General features: G+C 38.6%; 2 protein-coding genes across 2 annotated transcripts; both read left to right on the top strand.

The window, feature by feature from the left end:
• The first annotated feature begins 3,199 nt into the window (after nt 1–3,199).
• On the top strand, nt 3,200–13,658 carry LOC131335123 (probable ubiquitin conjugation factor E4). Its single transcript, XM_058370336.1, has 16 exons — nt 3,200–4,318; nt 6,417–6,621; nt 7,027–7,178; nt 7,291–7,585; nt 7,774–7,926; nt 9,460–9,663; nt 9,768–9,880; nt 10,016–10,130; nt 10,845–10,934; nt 11,038–11,241; nt 11,333–11,428; nt 11,587–11,709; nt 12,600–12,692; nt 12,831–12,995; nt 13,101–13,190; nt 13,271–13,658. Exons 1-16 carry the CDS (start codon nt 3,471–3,473, stop codon nt 13,400–13,402), a joined length of 3,078 nt encoding a protein of 1,025 aa, XP_058226319.1. The 5' UTR covers nt 3,200–3,470; the 3' UTR covers nt 13,403–13,658.
• A 1,845-nt stretch (nt 13,659–15,503) lies between these two features.
• LOC131335122 (F-box protein At5g07610-like) lies at nt 15,504–18,139 on the top strand. The gene has a single exon (XM_058370335.1). The coding sequence runs from the start codon at nt 15,883–15,885 to the stop codon at nt 17,023–17,025; it is 1,143 nt and encodes a 380-aa protein (XP_058226318.1). The 5' UTR covers nt 15,504–15,882; the 3' UTR covers nt 17,026–18,139.
• Nucleotides 18,140–20,145: the final 2,006 nt, after the last annotated feature.

Raw genomic sequence — 20,145 nt, 5'->3', positions numbered from 1 at the left:
TTCGGTTCGTTTACAGCTCTATTATACGTTGTCTTCGAATATTACAGTAAATTATAAAATCAAAAGCAATCCTGTTTGCCATTAATCATTATTAAAAATTGTAATGCTCTATTTTGCGAAGGGATGGAGAATGGCGCCAATTAAAAAATAGATGACTTTAAAATTTAAAACATAAATTTATTCAAAGCAATCATGATAGGTATCATATCATATGCTTATAAGTTATAAGTACATACCTTAGAGTTATACAAATTTTTGGGGACCGATCGGTCTCGATTTCTTGGAATTTTTGCTGGACCGAACTGATCGGCTGTATATTTTACACCGAACCGAAATTACTCCTGCTAGTTTCCAAGGTTGTGAGATGTTTCTGTCTTTCTTACCTGGTTTGGAATTGGATCTTGGTCTATTTATATTGTTCGTTTTAATAGTAATTTGAATAACAAAGAACACTCACTTCTTTTTCAAGTCAAAAACAGAAAGCAACAATCCAAATCCAATCAGGATATGGAAAAACATGATTGAGACGAGTAATATCTTGGAAGCTATACAAAGGATAGGGGTTAAAGTGGAAATCTCCAAAACGGACTAACAAACATGTGCGGAGAGAGCATTAATTTTGCTTATTTTCGCCCATCAATTTTTTCAAAAAAAACATTAAAAAAATCCTATGAATACATCATCATTCGTTGATTGGATCCAAATTTTTTTTAAAAAAAAGAAAACTCAGACGGTCCACTATATAGTCCATAAATAATGGGAGAGTTATGAGCATATTCTTATAAAAATTCTCCACCATCTTTAGAACCCGAGAAAGTAGAGGAGGGGGAGAGGGGAGCTGCCTGGAGGAAGGAGAACAAGAAGAATGGGGCGGCGGGGCGAGCGTGCTGCCCTCCTTAGAGCATCTCCAATTCATACAAAATAGAGGATGGATGTAATACATTGAGGAGAGATTTTGTAATTTATTCCACTTTTTCTTCACTTTTTGTACTTTTTTGGGAGAATTTTTGAGGGACCCACCGTCCTTTTTAGAGTTTGGAGGAAATTTGTACTCCAAATTTACTTTTGGTCCTCCATTTTTAGAGGACCAAATTTACTTTTGGAGGACCAAACTCTAAAAAGGACGGTGGGTCCCTCAAAGATTCTCCCAAAAAGTAGAAAAAGTGAAGAAAAAGTGGAATAAATTACAAAATCTCCCCTCAATGTGTTACATCCATCCTCTATTTTGTATGGATTGGAGAGCATCTCCTATCCATACTCTATATTTCTATTTTAGAGTATTAATATATTCCAACTCATCCTCTCAACCCTCCTCTATTTGAAGGTGTTGGATTTTGATCCTCTATATTTAAAGGGTAAGAGAAAATATAGAGGATCATCTCCATAACACTATTCACTTTTTTAAAAGACATTTTTGTCCTTGGAAGCTTTTCTAACTAAATTTTTATACCAACCATATCCTTATGAGAGTATAAAAAATATTTTTTTTCGTAAAGTGATTTTAGAGGGAAAAATAGAGGATTTGTGGTTGGAGTAAATAGGAATAGTGATTTTCTCTAAAATCACTTTATGAATAAAATAGAGTATTTTGATACTCTCAATTAGAATATTGGATTGGAGATGCTCTTAGGCCCGTTCAGTTGTACAAAAATTATGGAAAAAAAGAAGAGAAAATCAACTTTTTTATGATTTTTTTGTATGTTCTGTTATTATAAAAGTTGTTAGACTCACAGCCTCAACTTTCCCGATAACACTCTTCCACAAAAATAGGTCTTGCCAATGAAGGAAATCTTATTTTCCTGCGAGATACACGTACAATAAAATAAATTTTTATTTTCATTTACTTTATCTCACTTCATTTTTCCTGGGAATCAATTTTTCACACAACATTTTCAACAACTAATCGGAACCTTAGGATTTCTAGAGAAAAAAGTCACATGAATGTGTTGAGATTGTTACTACGGTGATCAATACTGAATACAATTTTGAAAAAATATTACTGTATAACTCTATTAGAAACATACCAAATTTTAATTCCCCATGAATGTGTTGAGATTATTCATTTTATTGATCTCTTATCGACATAATTCTTAACCTTATTGATGCGCTTAATAAGCTTTAAATGGAACGATTATCAACGTAAATATAAGCTCAGGAAATTTCATAAAATAAACAGAAATGAGATTGTTCAATCTGTTTAACAAGGACCACAAAGGATCTCACTCCAAATTGGAAATAGGAATTACAACAATGACCGGAAAAGCAACCAAAAGACGATCAATCCGTAACATCGCCATATGATGTTGAAGGCCTCTCCTCCATCACAATGGGGTTCTCGTTTCCCCGCGTTTTTTTCACAAGCTCCACACTATTGTATGGCGGTGGAGGGGTTAGAATTACATGATGGCGCAATGAAACTCCACATACACTTGTGTGTGGGGGTGTGTTTTTTGATGTATGTTTGGATGTGGTCCTAGAATAATTGCCACGTCGAAATGCGACGGTGGAGGAATCAACGTCGTATGCTGGTGTCGGGAAGCACGCACACTGAGTTTGGGACTTTGAGGTGTTTACGCCAGTAATTAACTTATGCAGCATAATTTTTTGGTTTTGCCCTTATTCAAATTTTTTTTTTTTTTGCCTTTTTTAGTTTTACAGCAAACTTTTTATGTGATATAAGTTTGTCTAGGAATCGGAAAAGCAAAAAATTATGACTTCTACACATATTTTGAGAAAATATCCCAGCAAAAAGTTCAAAAAGTCGATTTTTGGACTGTTTAAGTTCAAAACGCCAAATTTTGGATTATTTTTTGGATATTTTTCAGAATATTTTTTGTGTAAAAGTCATAATTTTTTACTTTTTCGATTCATTTCATCGAAATGAACTCATATCACATAAAAATTTAGCGTCAAACCAACAAATGAGAAAAAAATTGAATAAAGACAAAATCAAAAAATTATGATGCATAAGTTAATCACTTGCGTTAGTTTCCTAAGCTAAACAAAATTTCCCTTTTTCCTTCCATACTAAACAAATGGAAGAGAGAAAAATTTTAACTTTCGTTTATTTTCCTTTCTTTTCCTAACTTCCAAACAGAGTCTTAATTTTTTTCCTTTCCAATTCCAATTCCAAAATCAACTTGGAAACTAATTTCTTCCCTCCCTTGGCTATATATTTACTACTCTTCATTATAAAAAATATAATTCCAAAGTCTCCACAGTTACCCTCAAAACCCAAGGTCCAAGGATCTGGTTCCTCTCTCTCTCTCTCTAACCGCAGTCCATACGCACGATGAGTCCACCACTCTCCTCTCTCCTCCAGCGATGTTGTTTCAAAAGCCCACGCCCTGAATCTCCCTAAAACATCTCTCCAAACCCCTTAACTTATATCCAATTGATCCCCTTCATCTGTACATAACCTGTATCCTTATCCGCTCCGTCAAGGCACAGGCTTTTTAATTCCTATATCCATGGCGAGTCAAAAACCCCAAAGGTCTCCGGCCGAAATCGAGGACATCATCCTCAAAAGGATCTTCCTTGTAACCCTAATTGACTCGATGGAGAGCGACTCGAGAATAGTCTACCTGGAGATGACGGCGGCCGAAATCCTCAGCGAGGGCAGGGAGCTGAGGCTCTCACGCGATCTCATGGAAAGGGTTTTGATCGATCGGCTTTCTGGTAATTTCGCGTCCGCCGAGCCTCCGTTTAATTACCTAGTCGGTTGTTATCGACGCGCTTGCGATGAAGGGAAAAAAATTGCTAATATGAAAGATAAGGCGGTTAGGTCTGAGATGGAGTCGGTTATTAGACAAGCTAAGAAACTGGCTGTTAATTATTGTAGGATACATTTAGGGAATAATGATATGTTTCCCAATTGGGCTGTAACTAACTCGAACGTGTCGCCGTTGTTGCCATTGATTTTCGCTGAGGTTTCGAGCTCGGTTGACAGGTTCGGAGGGGGGAGTAGTAGTGGTAGTGGTGGTGGTGGGGTTAGTTGTCCGCCGGGGTTTTTGGAGGAGTTTTTTAAGGATTCGGATTTTGATAGTTTGGACTCAATTTTGAAGCAGTTGTTTGAGGACTTGAGAGGGAATGTGCTCAAGGTGTCTGCTCTAGGGAATTTCCAGCACCCTCTCAGGGCTTTGTTGCTTTTGGTTAGTTTTCCAGTCGGTGCAAAGTGTTTGGTGAACCATCTTTGGTGGATACCAAAGGGTGCGTATTTGAACGGGCGCGTGATTGAGATGACGAGCATTTTGGGGCCCTTTTTTCATGTCAGTGCTCTTCCCGATCATGCCATGTTCAAAAGTCAGCCTGATGTGGGGTGAGTTCGATTTCCTCCTATCCGGATTTGCGTTTGTTGTTTCTTGTACAGAAATTTTCCATTCTGCTTGTCTCTATGGTTTTCCTTCGAATCATTAGAACTTATGGTTCTTATGTTTATTGCATCGTATTTGGTATCTGTATAACGTAATTGATACAAGTCTATAAAAAGGATGCCGCAGTTTTAATTTTTTATCGGTGTTTGAGTTAATAAGCAAGAAAACTGTTGCATAAGTCAGTTTATTTTGTGATAGTGTTGGAGTAGAAACATAGGTTCCTCAGATACAAAGAGAAAGAAAAGCATGGTGGACTTTCAGGAACACGAACATCTGCCTTCTTTAACATAACATGTTCAGATAATAAGGAGGATAGAATTTGGTGTAGAAGATGATTTTAGAGAGATGACTGATTTTGTGGAGATGTGAGAAAAGAATGGCGATTGTGCAAAGAAGAGTAAGATATGGCTTTGATCATTGGTGTGGTGACTGAACTTATCCTTTAAGCGTGCATTTTACCTCATCCTTGTTATTTGAATACTGATTGTCTGATTGTTAGCTTGTTTATGTATGTGCAAGTAAAGTCCTGTTGTTTTTATTTGTTTGGTTTCTAAGTGTCTGCACTATTCACATTTTTCATGGTTGTAATGGAGCCAAACTTAGCAAGTAAACAAGTTTGTGATACTTGTAGTTCAGGCACTTCTCTTTTTTCTTGGGAAGTTCTGGATCTCCATGATAGAAATCTCGGTGGAAGACAATTCTGTGAAAGTGTCTTGTGTGGCTGGAACTTAGATGGTTAGATGTTGGCTACTGATCATCTTGTGGTTACTCAGTAGACGATACTTCTTGACTTATTGCTCTACTTCTTTTGGTTTGTGATATCACAATCAGAGTTTCAGGAGTGGATCAAATAATGGTACTTTTTTCCATTCAATAGAGGCCATTTATTTTCCTGGATTTGGGGGTCACATAGGAATGATTACAGCTTTATCGGAGAATCAGTTTGGGTTTACCCCTGGTAGATCAAGTATGGAAGCAATCTACTCGTTAAGGTGAGTAATTGAAGAGTACAAAGAAGAGAAAGGGTTTGACAAATAGGTATATGGACATTCTTAAGGATATGTGCAAGGGTATTGTTACAACTATTAGATTCCCCCACCAAGGGTCCGCTTTGAGTCCTTACCTCTTTCTCCTTGGTTATGGATAAATTAACTAGACATTCATGATGATATCCACGGTGTATGTTGTTTGCAGACAATATTGTCTTTCTAGATGAAATTGCAAGGGGCGTGTAATGCTGAATTAGAAGCTGGGAGAGAACATAGGAGTCGAAAGGATTTAGGATCAGTACGAGTAAAACGGAGTACATGGAGTGTAAGTTTAGTGGTAGTAAAAGTGCTAGTGTTAATAGAGTGGCACTCCAAAATCAGGAGTTACCACGAAGCGAGCGTTTTAGGTGGCTTGGCTCAATTGTTAGCAAAAATGGAGAGATTACAGAGTGTAGCAGATATATTAGATTAGTCAAGTACCAAAGTGCTTTGGGGATGTTGTGTGACCGCAGGATACCAACAAATTTGAAGAGGAAATTCTATTGTGGCGCTGTAAGACCAGTCGTGTTATATGGCATGTAGTGCTGGGCTACTAAGAAACGATATGCGTGTAAGATGAGTGTATGTGAAATGAGATTGTTGAGATACATGTGGTAAGATTTTGCGAGATAGAATTAGCAATGAAAACCTTCGCGGGATGGTAGTGGAAACACCAAGAGAAGATAAGACGTGAGAGCATAGATTAATTATTTTGGAAGGAAGAAACACTGTTATTATCTTTCGACTCGTGGAATTAGTTGAAAGGACTACATATCGTTTTATTTCTCAGTTGCACTGTATAAAAGATTTCAAGGGGATGCATTTGATTGCCCATTGAGCCTTGGTGCTATTTACTTTTTGATGCATAAACTACGAGTGGAAAACTACGAATATAAAGATGTTTTATTAAACTCTGTATTGTGTCCTAATTTTTCATTTCTTCATGAATCTTATTGCAAGAGACTGGATAATAAGGTTTTCTTACATCAGAATGTTTTTCTCTTTTTAACACCAGCCAGCAGTGCTTCTCAGAAGCATCAACCCGTCGTCCGGCAGATTTGTTATCTTCGTTCACTACAATCAAAACTGTCATGAATAACCTGTATGATGGCTTGTCAGAAGTTCTTCTCTGTCTTCTTAAAAATGCTGAAACTCGTGAAAATGTTCTTGAGTATCTTGGAGAGGTGATAAATAAAAATTCATCAAGGGCCCATATGCAGGTAAGAGTCCAGGTCATAGCATTGTTTAAGATATAACTGTCACGTTCCACAATTTATGAATAATGATTGCATTAACAAGATTACTGATCATGTGTCCTAGGGCTTTGTTTTGGTTCTAGTGCAATAATGTACACCCCCCAAAAAAGTAAAAAATAAAAATAATAAAATGAAGACTTGATATTGGCTAAAAGTCCCCTATATCAAAGGGCATGGTAGAACTTGTAACCTGATGTTTTCTGCCTAAAAGTGTCCCTGGCAAAAGAAGACATCGTGATTTCACTGGTCCTGGTTCTACCTTTTTCCCTGCTGAGATATGTAGTTTGAAAAAATCCCTCCCTTCTTCTTTGCTTTCCACAAGTTATTTGGTCTCAATTTTTTTTTTTGGAATGGCTTGCTTGGTCCCAGGTTGATCCAATAGCTTGTGCAAGTTCTGGCATGTTTGTCAGTCTAAGTGCTGTTATGCTTCGGCTATGTGAGCCATTTCTAGATGCAAATTTTACAAAGAGGGACAAAATTGATCCTGGATATGTATTTTACAGTACGCGGTTGGATTTAAGGTGAGGGCTTTCTGTTCCCTATCTATTAGGTTTTCCTTTTGCAAATTTTTTCTTCCTCTTGTTTTGGATTCTTACTTTTGTTCCTGAATGTTGGTGATGAAACCGATATTAGAGGACTGACTGCTTTACATGCATCATCGGAAGAAGTTGCTGAATGGTTAGGCCAAGAAAATGCTGGGAAAGCTGATGTCTCTAAACAACACGATGCAGAAAATAGGTTGTTACAGTCTCAAGAAGCTACCAGTTCTGGAAGTAACGTTGGTGGGCCTGTCCTCCACAATAAGCCATTCTCCAGCAGTTGTGGAAAAACTAAATACACATTTATTTGTGAATGTTTCTTTATGACTGCAAGGGCGCTAAACTTGGGTCTCTTGAAAGCATTTTCCGACTTTAAGCATCTTGTTCAGGTAACAAAATGCTTTCCTTGCACAAAGAAAGACAAAATAGGATTTTAATGGCTGTATCTTGTCAAATTTTGAAGTTGTTCACCTTTATTCCGTTTAGTTTTTTTCTCTTCTGCCAAGGGCAGTGTTATTTCGACATGTCCATATTTCTTTCACTAATTCTTGGTAATCCATTGTTTGAATGGATTCAGGATATCTCAAGATGCGAAGATACTCTCTCCTCTTTTAAATCCATGCAAGGGCAAGCACCTTCCCAGCAGCTGGAGCTGGATATAGCTCGCCTTGAGAAAGAAATTGAGTTATATTCGCAGGAAAAGCTATGTTATGAAGCTCAGATACTTAGGGTATACCATCCTCAATATGCGTGTCTCTAAATGTTTTTGTGTTTGGGCTCATGTTTTTTTGCGTCTGTGTACGTATTTTCACGTTTAAGAAGGCATACTATTGCTGATAAATTCTGGTCGCTCACATGGTGAATTACCTGCCTTGCCCGTGAACAGCAGTTACCATAGTTGACAAGTTGAATCAATTCTTAACACTTGATGTTTGGCATTCTCATATACATTGAATTGTCATTGTATGCTAAAAGATTCATGGTCTCCTCACCCAAGGTCACCATATTCAGTTTAGCACAATGGGTCAGAGCTGATAGCTGGTCAGCTGCTGGTGATGCCGATTTTACCATTACACTTTTTAACTATTTGTATAAAAACTAGCAGAAGTAACAGTTTCACCCAGAAAGTGGTTGGGAATGGCAGACATGCTCCGCTTTAGCAAAACTACTTCATTAAGCCCTGGTTTCGTTGCATGTGGAGTCTTGGTTTGAAGGACTATTTTTCTACTATCATGATGGGGCGTGATTGCACACTTCTGATGGAGTGTCTCTTCCTTTGTGGGCAGGCTTGTCTATGCCTTAGATCTTCTTGGAGTGTCTCTTCCTTTGTGGGCAGGCTTGTCTATGCCTTAGATCTTCTTTCCAGAACTGATATTTCATACCTTGGTCAGGAATGGAAGTTAAGATATGGTTTTCCTTCTCTGATGAATCTGTTTATGATTTCATTCTCCCAATCGTAGGCATCTTTATGCTGCAGATTTTTTGAGTAAACTAATCAAATTTGAAATATTTTTTCCCTCTTTGGGAAGAACAATGAATGATCATATACTTTTTTGGACAGGACAGCACTAAAGGAAAGGATTATATCACCGTTCGTGGGAAATTTTTTTGTCAGCCCTAAATGACCATTTCATCAAATGCATGAGCAGCATATGTTTTGAATATTAAAAGCTATTCATCCTTGCTTTGGAAATCCTTTAGCTGCAGAATAGGAGAAGAAAGATTACAGAAAGTTAGTGACTTAATCAATCACTTTTCAATACTATTTGGTTTGAAGGTACTGTAGTGGGATGCTGAAGGTTAATTGGATATTTGTTCATGGTTCGGGGAGACAAAGTGCAGAGCGGTATACCAATATGAATGTTTTCAGATTTTTTACTGCTTATCCATGAAATTGAGCTAGGCTTTGTTTTGGAAATTGGGTGAAATATCTTGTTCAAAATTTGTGCTGTTGCAATTGTTTTTATTTATTAACAAGACTCACTTTTTCACTTTCTTATGTGATGTGTGTCGGTATTATATTAAATGAAGTAAACAGTGTCTGGAAACCATAGTATCTTAATCTGTTCAGACAACTCATCCTCGTGTTATCCCAATGGAAATACTTTTGAGCTCCATGCCCACAAGGATTGAAACTTCCAGCCCCACAAAAGGACCAACTAAGCCAAAGCTCATTTTTGCAACTGCTTGCTGATCTCTATATTTCAAATAAAGTTGTCTCATGGTGCTTTCTGACATGATGAATCTGCTGTGTTATTCCTAGGATGGGGAACTTCTTCAGCGTGCATTGTCTTTCTACCGGTTGTTGGTGGTTTGGTTGGTCGGTCTGGTTGGTGGTTTCAAAATGCCTCTACCTTCGACTTGCCCAATGGAATTTGCATGCATGCCGGAGCACTTAGTGGAAGATGCCATGGAATTGCTTATTTTTGCTTCTAGGATTCCTAAAGCTTTAGATGGTGTCGTACTGGTACCTTAAATACCGAGGGTTTATCTTAAGTTCATGGCATGTGTATTCTCCATAAGGTCTTTGACATAGTTTGTATAATTTTTCTTTTCATTCTTGCTCGACAGGATGACTTTATGAACTTTATTATCATGTTCATGGGAAGTCCAGATTTCATCAGAAATCCATATTTAAGAGCAAAAATGGTTGAAGTACTGAATTGTTGGATGCCTCGTAGAAGGTAATTCATGTTTCCCAATGTACTGAAGTAGAAGGCTCCTCATTTGTTTCTGTACTACTTTATTCCATCGAGAAAAAGGAGAAAAAAGCTGCCCTTCAAGCTTTAGGTAATAACGCCTTGAACTTTTGTGTGCAGTGGCTCATCTGTCACGGCTTCACTATTTGAAGGGCACCAACTGTCTCTAGAGTATCTTGTGAGGAATCTTCTGAAGCTTTATGTTGACATCGAGTTCACAGGTTCACACACGCAGGTGATTCACACCCAGAGAAAATCATCTTTAGTTTTGAGACATCAAGCTTCTGGTTTATTTTTTGCACTATAGACAATTACTCTGTTCTTCCCTTTGAGTGTTGACCTAATCTTCTACTTATGCTTGTTCCTTTTCTCATAGATTCTCTTAGCCTTCTTTTCATAAGTGAGTTTTTAAGCGTGTCAAAACATTAATTGGTTGTCAATATTGAGTTCCAGATTTTCTCAGCTTCAGAAAGCATTGAAAGCCTCTAATGTTGTCTCCAGTCTTTTCAGTTAGACGATATGAAATTTTTTTTTGGACTTCCATATAGATGAGCAAGAGTACTATATTGTCCTTTTTGCCTTCATCTGGAGGGCTCTACCCCGGGTTAAGACAATGACGTGCTAACCTGTCCAAGCTACTTGTTTCAATGGTTTTTGCCGTGTTCTGTGTTGGGTTTCAAGCAATGGCTTATGTCATGTTTATGCTGGTTGACCTTGAGTTTGTGTGCAACATCATTTCATTTTAACTATGTTCCTTGCGTGAATCAAACTAGTATTCTTATGAATCTTATTGAACCTAACTCAAGTCCTTTCCAGCCCTTTTCTTGAGGATGTTTTCCTCTTGGTCTTAAATTTCCAATATATGATCCAAGTGTCCAGTTATGAATGTGATGTTTTCCATACCTTTCTTTCTTTTTATGTGCATCCTTTCTTTCCGATCCCTGTGCAGTTCTATGACAAGTTCAACATCCGCCACAATATTGCGGAACTTCTCGAATACTTATGGCAGGTTCCTAGTCACCGCAATGCATGGAGACAGGTAAGTCATAGTCATGCACTGTAATATGTAAAAACTTCATTTGGCATGCCCATCAGATTTAGTTAAATAAGTTTCTGCACCTGCAATCTATATGCTGTTTCAGATTGCTAGAGAAGAAGAGAAGGGCGTGTACTTGAACTTCTTAAACTTCCTAATCAACGATAGCATCTATCTTCTCGACGAAAGTCTAAACAAAATTCTTGAAATGAAAGAATTGGAAGCGGAGATGTCTAACACAACAGAATGGGAGCGAAGACCGGCCCAAGAGAGGCAGGAGAGAACCCGATTGTTCCACTCCCAGGAAAATGTCTGTTTGTTATTTTAGCATTTCTGTTGTTATTGTTTAATATGTTTACCATTTGCAGTCTATTCATCTTTAAATTTCTTGGTGACCATAGATCATTCGCATTGATATGAAGTTGGCAAATGAAGATGTGACCATGCTAGCATTTACTTCAGAGCAGATTACAGCTCCTTTCCTACTACCCGAGATGGTAATATATTGTTGATGCTGTATTCATGACTTAATCCATCCAAATTTCTATGTTTTCAATCAAATAAGACTTCTTGGCTTGCTGAAACTTTTATCTTGTATATAAAGGTTACCTCATTATACATGTCTCAAATGAAAATTGTGTGGTTCTTTTTCCAGGTTGAAAGAGTGGCCAGCATGCTCAATTACTTCTTGCTTCAACTTGTGGGCCCCCAAAGGAAATCTCTTAGTTTGAAAGATCCTGAAAAGTATGAATTCCGTCCAAAGCTGTTGCTTAAGCAGGTTGGCATTACCGTGAATGTAACTTCTTCTTTTTTTTTATGAGCGAGCTATTTCTCTTCAATTTGGTGAAATTTAGATTGGAAGATGGCAAACGGATCGCTTCTCCTTGGTGATGTTGTAAAAAAAACTTTAAAATGGACTGCTGGTATGCCAAGAAAAATGAGGATTGTACTTTTGATGAATTAAGTTAAGCGCTGTATCTGGTCCAGGGTCCTGGCCTTGTCAATGAAAGTTTTGGTATTACACATCTAAACTGCTAGTTAAGGTTGCTGGCTGAGGTCATAATGAAAATGAGAGTAACTTCTTAACCTAATATGACTTCAGTTTGAGGATTTCTGACAAAGTATGAATGACCTAGCAGCATTACATTTGGTAATGATGCTCCCTTCCCACATACTTATGATCTTCTGGCGTTGGACTCTGGGATAAGATAAATGCCCTCCTGATGAATTGTGTTTGCCTATTTTGCATTCATTTATTGGACAATACTCTACAGACAGCATACAACCAATACTGGTGGTGTTGTGAATATGTTTAATGTTGACGTCAATATGGCTTAGGGGGAAATCATAATTTCTCGTGTAACCCTGATGGCATGTTTTTCGAAGTTTAATAGTTTTGGTTTCATTTGCTCAAAAAATGTGTATATATGGTAGGGTAGTGATTTTCAACCTGCCCTTTTTTTACAATCACACCTTTTTTTTTGTCTTTTTGTGATGTGAATTTACAATGCTGTCCTTCCAAGTGTGAAAGAGTATACAAATTGAAGGTGACCTATAAGGAGTGTGGTTATAAAAAAGGGCAGTGTGAATATCAATTACCTATATATTATGCAAGTGCAGTATCGGCAAAGAGAAACAATGATTTGACTCCTATGATTTGATTCTTAGATTGTCAACATTTATGTTCATCTGGCAAGGGGGGACAAAGAAAATATTTTCCCAGCTGCCATCACCAAGGATGGTCGATCATACAATGAGCAGGTAAATGAAGTATCATTTTGTAACTTACTAACTTCTCTATCAACACGTTCGACAATCAAAAATATGCATTGATTGTTCATGTACTCTCTTTAAGGAGTAGAATTGGATGAGCTTAATCTGATGGTTTGATTCTCCCAGTTGTTCAGTGCTGCAGCAGACGTCCTCCAAAGAATAGGTGAAGATCCAAGGATTATACACGAGTTTATTGAGCTTGGTGCGAGAGCCAAAGTTGCAGCTTCTGAGGCATTGGATGCTGAAGCTACTCTTGGAGAGATACCTGATGAGTTCCTGGACCCTATTCAGGTATATTCTGTATTTCGTATTTTTGGATCAAAATAGATTTTCACAGCTGTTGTTTGAGCATTTGATAATTTGGATCGGATGATAAATTAATTATCTTGATTGCAGTACACCTTAATGAAGGATCCAGTGATTTTACCATCTTCCAGAATAACAGTTGATCGCCCTGTTATTCAGCGGCATCTTCTTAGCGATAGTGTACGTCCTACCTCAGTCTTTCTATTTTCTTTTCTCCTTCTAGAATGAAGACTCTTATTGCTTTCTGGCATGAATCACAGACGGACCCTTTCAACCGTTCTCATCTAACCTCGGAGATGCTGATTCCTGACACTGAGCTTAAGGTGAAGATTGAAGAGTTCATTAGGTCACAAGGATTAAAGAAGCACACTGTAAGTTCAGAAATGAATTAGTTTAAAGAGCAGTTGTCACATTTCCCAATTTGCAGATTCATTTCAGTTTGTATTTGGTGATCGCGGGGAAACAGAACAAACAAAAAGAGAATTAGGGTTCGTATATTTTGTAATTCCTCCTGTACTGAAATGGATTTTATGCGAAATAGCCCTGTTTTTTTATTTATTTATTTGTACATTAATGGTTTATGGAATTCAAACATATTGGAATATTAATGTTTCTGAAGAGTGAAAAGAGGAACATTGCTTGTTTTGAGCTGCCTGTGAGACATTCCTTCTCAGTAATATTTCTGCAAATATTGCCTACTATTTTGCCAGCGAACAATTGGTTCTTTCGGCCTGTTTGTTTGACGGTACTAATAATGAAGAGATATACAATATTATAATCATCTATAGTCTGAGGCTAATAGCGATGGCACTTAATTATATGACACTTCCTATGGTACTGAATGTTTTACACTTAGTAAGAATATCGAGGCTAATAGCGACGGTATTAATTATACGACACTTCCTATGGTACTGGATGTTTTACACTTAGTAAGAATATCGAGACCGGAAGAACTTCCACCAACATATATAGTCTAATCCAATGCTCATAGCTGATAAGAAGATTGCTGCATTACTTTTGTAATGATGGAAAGCAATTTCTTCACAGTATATCTGCATTAATATTGCTGAAGCTGCAGCACCAAATATTTCCTTTAGAAGGGCCAATTATTCATGGAAATTTCTCAGGTGGTCCCATAGCGATAGAAGCATGAAGTATACATAATGATGATTATAATGATGGACAAGGAGACAGATCATTCTCTCACAATACATCGCTTCGAATTCAAAAAATAAGTATTCGAAGGAGTACTTATTTTTGTTAGCGGAACGGGGCCTAAAAAGGTTGGGAAAGAGGTTAGGGAAGCTTTTGGAGCTGGAGGCAGCTCCAAAGATTGCACCGATGAAAATCATTGAAACGTTGAAGCAGAGGGACTGTAACTAGTTGTGAAACGTAGTAATTATTAAGCTCCACTACAAATTCTATGTACTCCAATACAAGAGCAAACAAAAATTGGGGATCCAAAAAATAATTAAAATTTGGTAGCTCGATCCTGCCGCACCCTTAATGTATGTCTAAAGCCAGCCATGCGTATCGATATCTATGTTTCAATGGTTGTTGCCAATATCTCGCAGTTCTGTTTCTTCAATTTTCGTTGATTTATTTTAAATTGTCGCATACGTATCTTTGGATTCTCTAAGAAGATTTCCTCGTGGGACACAATTTACGGTGTTGTTTCTCTGTGATATTTGACTACTTTATATCTGGAGAAGTAAATATCAATTGTGTTTTTTATGACATTGATGCAAGATTGGATCCGCATGTTTAAGAGAATAATACTCATCACTAGCACATCAAATCCACATATTTAAAAGATAATACTCACAACTAGCGTTCGCTACAACTTTCGCGTCAATGAAATGTGAAATATATTGCTATGACATAATCTTGAACTATTATTTCTCATTGTTTGTTTCTTAGTTTTCCACACAATCTTTACAATACTAAACAGAAGAGTTTTTTTTTTTTTTTTTATCTCCTAAACTATGTTTCTTTTTTTTATTTCGGTCTTAAACTACAAAAATTACCTATTTTATTCCTGAACTTTTTAATTGGAATCATTGGTATACCGTTAACGAATTTCCGGTTTTGGAAAAAAAAATTAAACATTTCCTTGGTCTAATATTTCATCTCTATATTATGCTTCATTTGTCTACTTTGTCCTCAAACTATGCTCCGTCCTCAAACTATGCTCCGTTTCTACTAACTATTAGACCAAATTGGTTCCAATCATAAAATTGAAAGATATAAGCGATTTTTATAGTTTAAAGACGAAGTACAAAAACAGTGTATAGTTAAGGGAACGGAAAATTATACTATGCCCTTGGGGCATGACCACGTGGTGACCTCAGGGCTTTCTGCACCACACATTTCAGTGTGGGCCCACACTGAAATGTGTGGTGCAGATGTGTGGCCCACACTGAAATGTGTGGTGCAGAAAGCCCCGGGCACCACGTGGCTATGCCCGGGGGCATGGAATAATCTCTCGTACACCGATCATACACTTGGGGTCCTCTATCTCCAAGCCAATCGAAGTTTTTCTCGGCTACTCATTTTCCGGGCGTCGTCGAACCAGAGGCCGGGTAGTCGCCAGTGGTCCTAGAGTGCCGGACATGGCGGCGGCTGGGGTTTCGTCTTTTTTTTTTCCCCTGTTGCATCTCTTGAGGTCCGTTTCGGTTAGTTCTCCCTCTGTATCTTTCGGCTAGGGTTCGTCTTTTGCTAGGGTTTCAGTTAGTTTACGATAGTTGCTGCATCAAAGATGTCTATACATTTCCAAGCGTGAAGTAAATATCTTAATATCTGATCAAATAAAAAGAGGAAGAAGTAAAGATCTTAATATCATATCAAAACCCCTTTCTCCTGTAACAACGCCATGAATGAATCATCCGGTGAAAGAAGAAACCCGATTATCGGTCGTGCTTCGTCGGGACCCTCACTGGCGGCGGAACTAATTGCCAACAACACCGATCTCCTTACCGAGATCCTTCTGTGTCTTCCGGCCACATCCCTAGTCCGATTCAAGTCCGTGTCAAAGCACTGGCTTTCTCTCATCTCCGACTCCCAATTCGCCACCAGACAGTCCGGCCGAAACCGTAGGCCCTCCGCCTTGGGTTTGTTCTTGCGGTGGAACTGTGAGAACGTAAAACCTACGTACGTCTCGCTTCAGGGCCACCCGAATCCACACACGCTCGCCTTCCTCGATGGCGTTGTTGGAGCTGTTGAATCCTTCCCGGAGATTACCCACTCTTCTAACGGCTTACTGTTATGTGAGTATCGCTGCTGTATTTCTCCTCAAGTCTTCACGAGTCGTTGTTACCTTGTTTGTAACCCTACTACGCAGTCATATAAATTGCTTCCATCTAGGCTTCTTCGTTATGTGTTACGTGCTTTCTTGGCTTTTGATCCTTTGAAATCGCCTCACTATAAAGTTGTGGTTATGGGTTTTTATCCCCGTGTTCAAATTGATATCTATTTTTCGGAGAGTTCATCTTGGAAACAACTGCATCCACCCGTTACAAGGGTTATACACGTGGTGTTTTGTAGTGGTGTTATCCACTGGATAGGTGAGGGGAATGTTATCTCGGGATTTGACATTGATTCAGAGAAGATGTTAGAATTGCCAAACCCGCCGAAAATTGATCGTGTGGACAAGATTAGGTATTTTGGAGAATGTGGTGGCCGTTTGACTCTTATTCAGACTAATACACTTTCTGCTGTGGCGTTCAGTATCCTTGAGATGGACAAGGACTATTGTTGGATTGTGAAGTTTCAGGTCAATCTTGGACCCTTGATTTCTGTATTCCCCGAATTGGAAAGCACAATCCATTACTATTCGATCTTGGGTTTTGTGGAGGGGGAGAAGGAAAAAGATTTTGGACTTGTGTTAACCATTCGAGGGAAAGTAGTATACTATAATCTGAAGTCCGAGACATGGAATGTGCTTTGTGATGAACCAATTCCTTATAGTCATCCTTACGCAACTTATCCATTTGTTGCATGCCTATCCCCTCTCTGAGCATTGCTATACACAAGCCTATCCCTCTTCCCGTAATAAATAAAGGGGGCCAACTGATGTGGCATTATAACTCCAATGGGGTTTATTCAGTCAAGTCTGGGTACCATTTGGCTTTTCAATTGCAATCATCATCTCCTACTAGCAGGGCAGAATCTTCCTTTAAACCTAGTGAAGGGTTTTGGAAGTCGATTTGGAAGCTTAAAGCCCCAAACAAGGTGAGGAATTTTTTGTGGAGAGTGTGCAGAAACAGTCATGCAAAAAGGGAGAATTTATTCAAACGTAGGTACCCTCTATTACTCTTGCCCAGTATGTGATAGCTGTGTTGAGTCAATAGAACACTTGCTGTTTTTCTGTTAGTGGGCGAGGGCAGTTTGGTTTGGCTGTGATTTGCATCTCCAAGGTCCTTTGGGTACTTCTGGGTCTTCTGTTAAGTGGTCTGTTAATATTTTTGAAAATCACCCTAAAAATGAAGCTTGTGAGTTGTTGAGTTCTGTGGCTGTTATTTCTTTGGTTCATCTGGAAATCCAGGAATGAGTTAGTTTTTTGACATGTTAGTGTAAATCCCATGGAAACAGTAGCTAAGGCCAACTTTGCTTCAATGGAATTTCTGAATGATTGTGTGATTCCTTCAGTCCATACGGATAACCCTCCAGTTGCGGATGGTGTGTCTCTGTGGAAGGCTCCGGACTTTAGGAAAATCAAGGCTAACTGTGACATGCCTCATAAACCAACTAGTAGAGAGGGTAAAGCTGCGGTGGTGCTAATAAAAAGAATGGAATGGGATGGTGGTGGAAGGTTTGGCTAAATCAATTATGATTCGTTCGGCTTTTACAGGGGGAACTCCATGCAATCAGTGAGACGTGTATTCAGGCTTTGGGTCTTCAAGGGGTTGAGGTAGAGTCAAATTAGAAGCTAGGTATTCATGTTGGTGAGTCTGAAGAATGGATCGCGAACAAAGCTGCTCCACTCAGTACCAACTATGGCAATGAGAGGCTCTCTCGCCCCCAAAACTGGGGTGGCTGTTCCCCCTTTGTCTCATTTTTCCATGTGAGCCTTTTAGCAGTTTCGGATGATTCAAAAAATAAAAAGATTAGTCACCTTCTTGGTTGTTTTCTATTGAGTGATCTGCATGCTCCATACATTTCAAGCTTGAAATGGAGATCCTAATTTCATTGCACCTCTCCAAATGTTTGCTTTAGCTGGGTCAATGATACATGGTTGCCATTGCGAGCCAGCGACAGAAGCATGAAAAATACATAATCCATAATTGCAATGATGTGGAGAGAGAGAAAATCAGAAAATATTGGAACCCATCACAGGAAAGTGAATCTCTTACAAGGAGGACCGCATTATGAGAAATTTTTCCAATGCTAGGTGGGTATATCCCATGTGGTACCCGCTCGGCACATCTGGGCTATCCAATGCACTTTTGGACGGCTTGGATTGAAATCCTCTCTCTCCTCTCATCCCAACACTCTCTCTCTCATTTTCCTCTCTCCAAATTCGAGCCGTCCAAAAACACAATGGACGGCTCGGATGCGCCGAGCGGGCACCACGTGGTACCCACCAAGCACTGAAAAATTTTCCCCACATTATCGTGTTACAATTGATAACTCCAGAAAATATGTATACCAGAATAACAGAATCATTCCACTTTGGAAATTTGTGTTCGATCTTTCATGGGGCTTCTTAATCAAATCTCAATCTCTCTATTGTACTATTTCAAATACTAGTCCTTGTCAAGGCCGGCCCAAAGGTTTTGAGTGCCCAAGGCAAAATTAAAAAAAGTGTGCCCCTAATACTCGGATCCCACTGTAAGACTTCTGAATGAGAATGCTCTGTTCCTAAGCTAAGAGGCAGAGAAGAACTCAAACATTCTCTTCAACGGTGATCCCAGCCATATTTTTTCTTTGTGAATCCGTTGACGAAACCATGTCAATTTTGCTTTCGTTCAACACCAGATTTACGCTTTGTTTGGATAGCTGGCAAATAGCTAAACATACCTTGCAAATTAAAAGTCCAAGAGAAAAATGAGAATCTTTGTTGACATTGGTGTTTATGAATTAAGTCCAGTTGTTGAATGTATCAAGTAATTTCTACAGATTCATATCATCTTTCAAGTCTTGAACAAAAGTTCAGGGTTTGCAAAGCTCTATTTTTTTCCTTGATTCTTTAGAGGCAATGCAATTTGAGTCAAACATAAAAAAAATTTAATCCTAAAAAAACAAGAAGGATATTTTCCCCAATTCCAACACAACGCAAATCCCCAAAACTGAAACAATTAAACTACGGTAACATCAGAAAAACTATGGGAACAATATCTGTGGATACACAAACTAATACACCAATATATGTACGAAGATTTCTCTGATCCGAAATACAAAAGTTATGATAAAAAAAAATGCAAAACAGAGGAACCCCAATCGCTGCCATCTTCACCAAAGCTAAACATATTGAGGAATGAGGACCCAACCTCGACTTTTGTCACTCTGCTCAACAGTCCCTAGAAAAGCACCACAGAGAGAGAGAGAGAGAGAGAGAGAGAGAGAGAGAGAGAAGCACTGGTAAGAAAATGGGTGCACTGAGGGCAAGGATTGGCGAGAGATAGGCCGCGGTGGTGGGAGGGCGAGAGAACGGCGGAAATGACAGATTCGTTGAAATGGGGGTGGGCGTTTGATGGTGGCGGGATTGGGTGTCGGTGGTGGTGATGAAGATGGGAAGCAGACCATTCGATGGGGAGAGAAATATTTTGAAGAGAGAGAGAGAGAGAGAGACAAGAGCGGAGAGGGAAGGAAGAGGATGAAGATTTTGGAAGTAAAATTGGTGTGTGGGCCCTCAAATTTCAAAATCCCCAATTTTTTTGAATTTTCCCTAAATGTTGATGAGTGTGGCTTTGGTTTTTTTTTTTAAATGGACCAATTAGTTCTTTGATTTACAAAAATGCCATCGAGTTTTGAGTCATTTGAGTTTTTGGGCCTTTATTTGCATGTTGGATGAGCATTTTTTTTAATGATATTGGGCTAAAAAGAGTCCTAGTCAAACCCAAACACTAAAAAAATTAGAGTGCCCCAAAAATTGGACATTTTTAAAATGCCCAAGGCCCAGGCCTCTTGGGCCTTG

The sequence above is a fragment of the Rhododendron vialii genome, chromosome 8a (assembly GCF_030253575.1).
Source record: "Rhododendron vialii isolate Sample 1 chromosome 8a, ASM3025357v1".
NCBI classification, from domain to species: Eukaryota; Viridiplantae; Streptophyta; class Magnoliopsida; order Ericales; family Ericaceae; genus Rhododendron; species Rhododendron vialii.
This window is presented reverse-complemented; position numbering and strand designations above follow the sequence as displayed.

What these genes read in the sequence shown, in the direction of transcription:
- LOC131335123 (XM_058370336.1), top strand. Translation starts at nt 3,471, where the DNA reads ATGGCGAGTCAAAAACCCCAAAGGTCTCCGGCCGAAATCGAGGACATC. An exon ending in ACTTTAAGCATCTTGTTCAG is followed by an intron (nt 7,586 to 7,773) that starts GTAACAAAATGC and finishes GAATGGATTCAG; the next exon opens with GATATCTCAAGATGCGAAGA. An exon ending in AGTTCCTGGACCCTATTCAG is followed by an intron (nt 12,996 to 13,100) that starts GTATATTCTGTA and finishes TCTTGATTGCAG; the next exon opens with TACACCTTAATGAAGGATCC.
- LOC131335122 (XM_058370335.1), top strand. Translation starts at nt 15,883, where the DNA reads ATGAATGAATCATCCGGTGAAAGAAGAAACCCGATTATCGGTCGTGCT.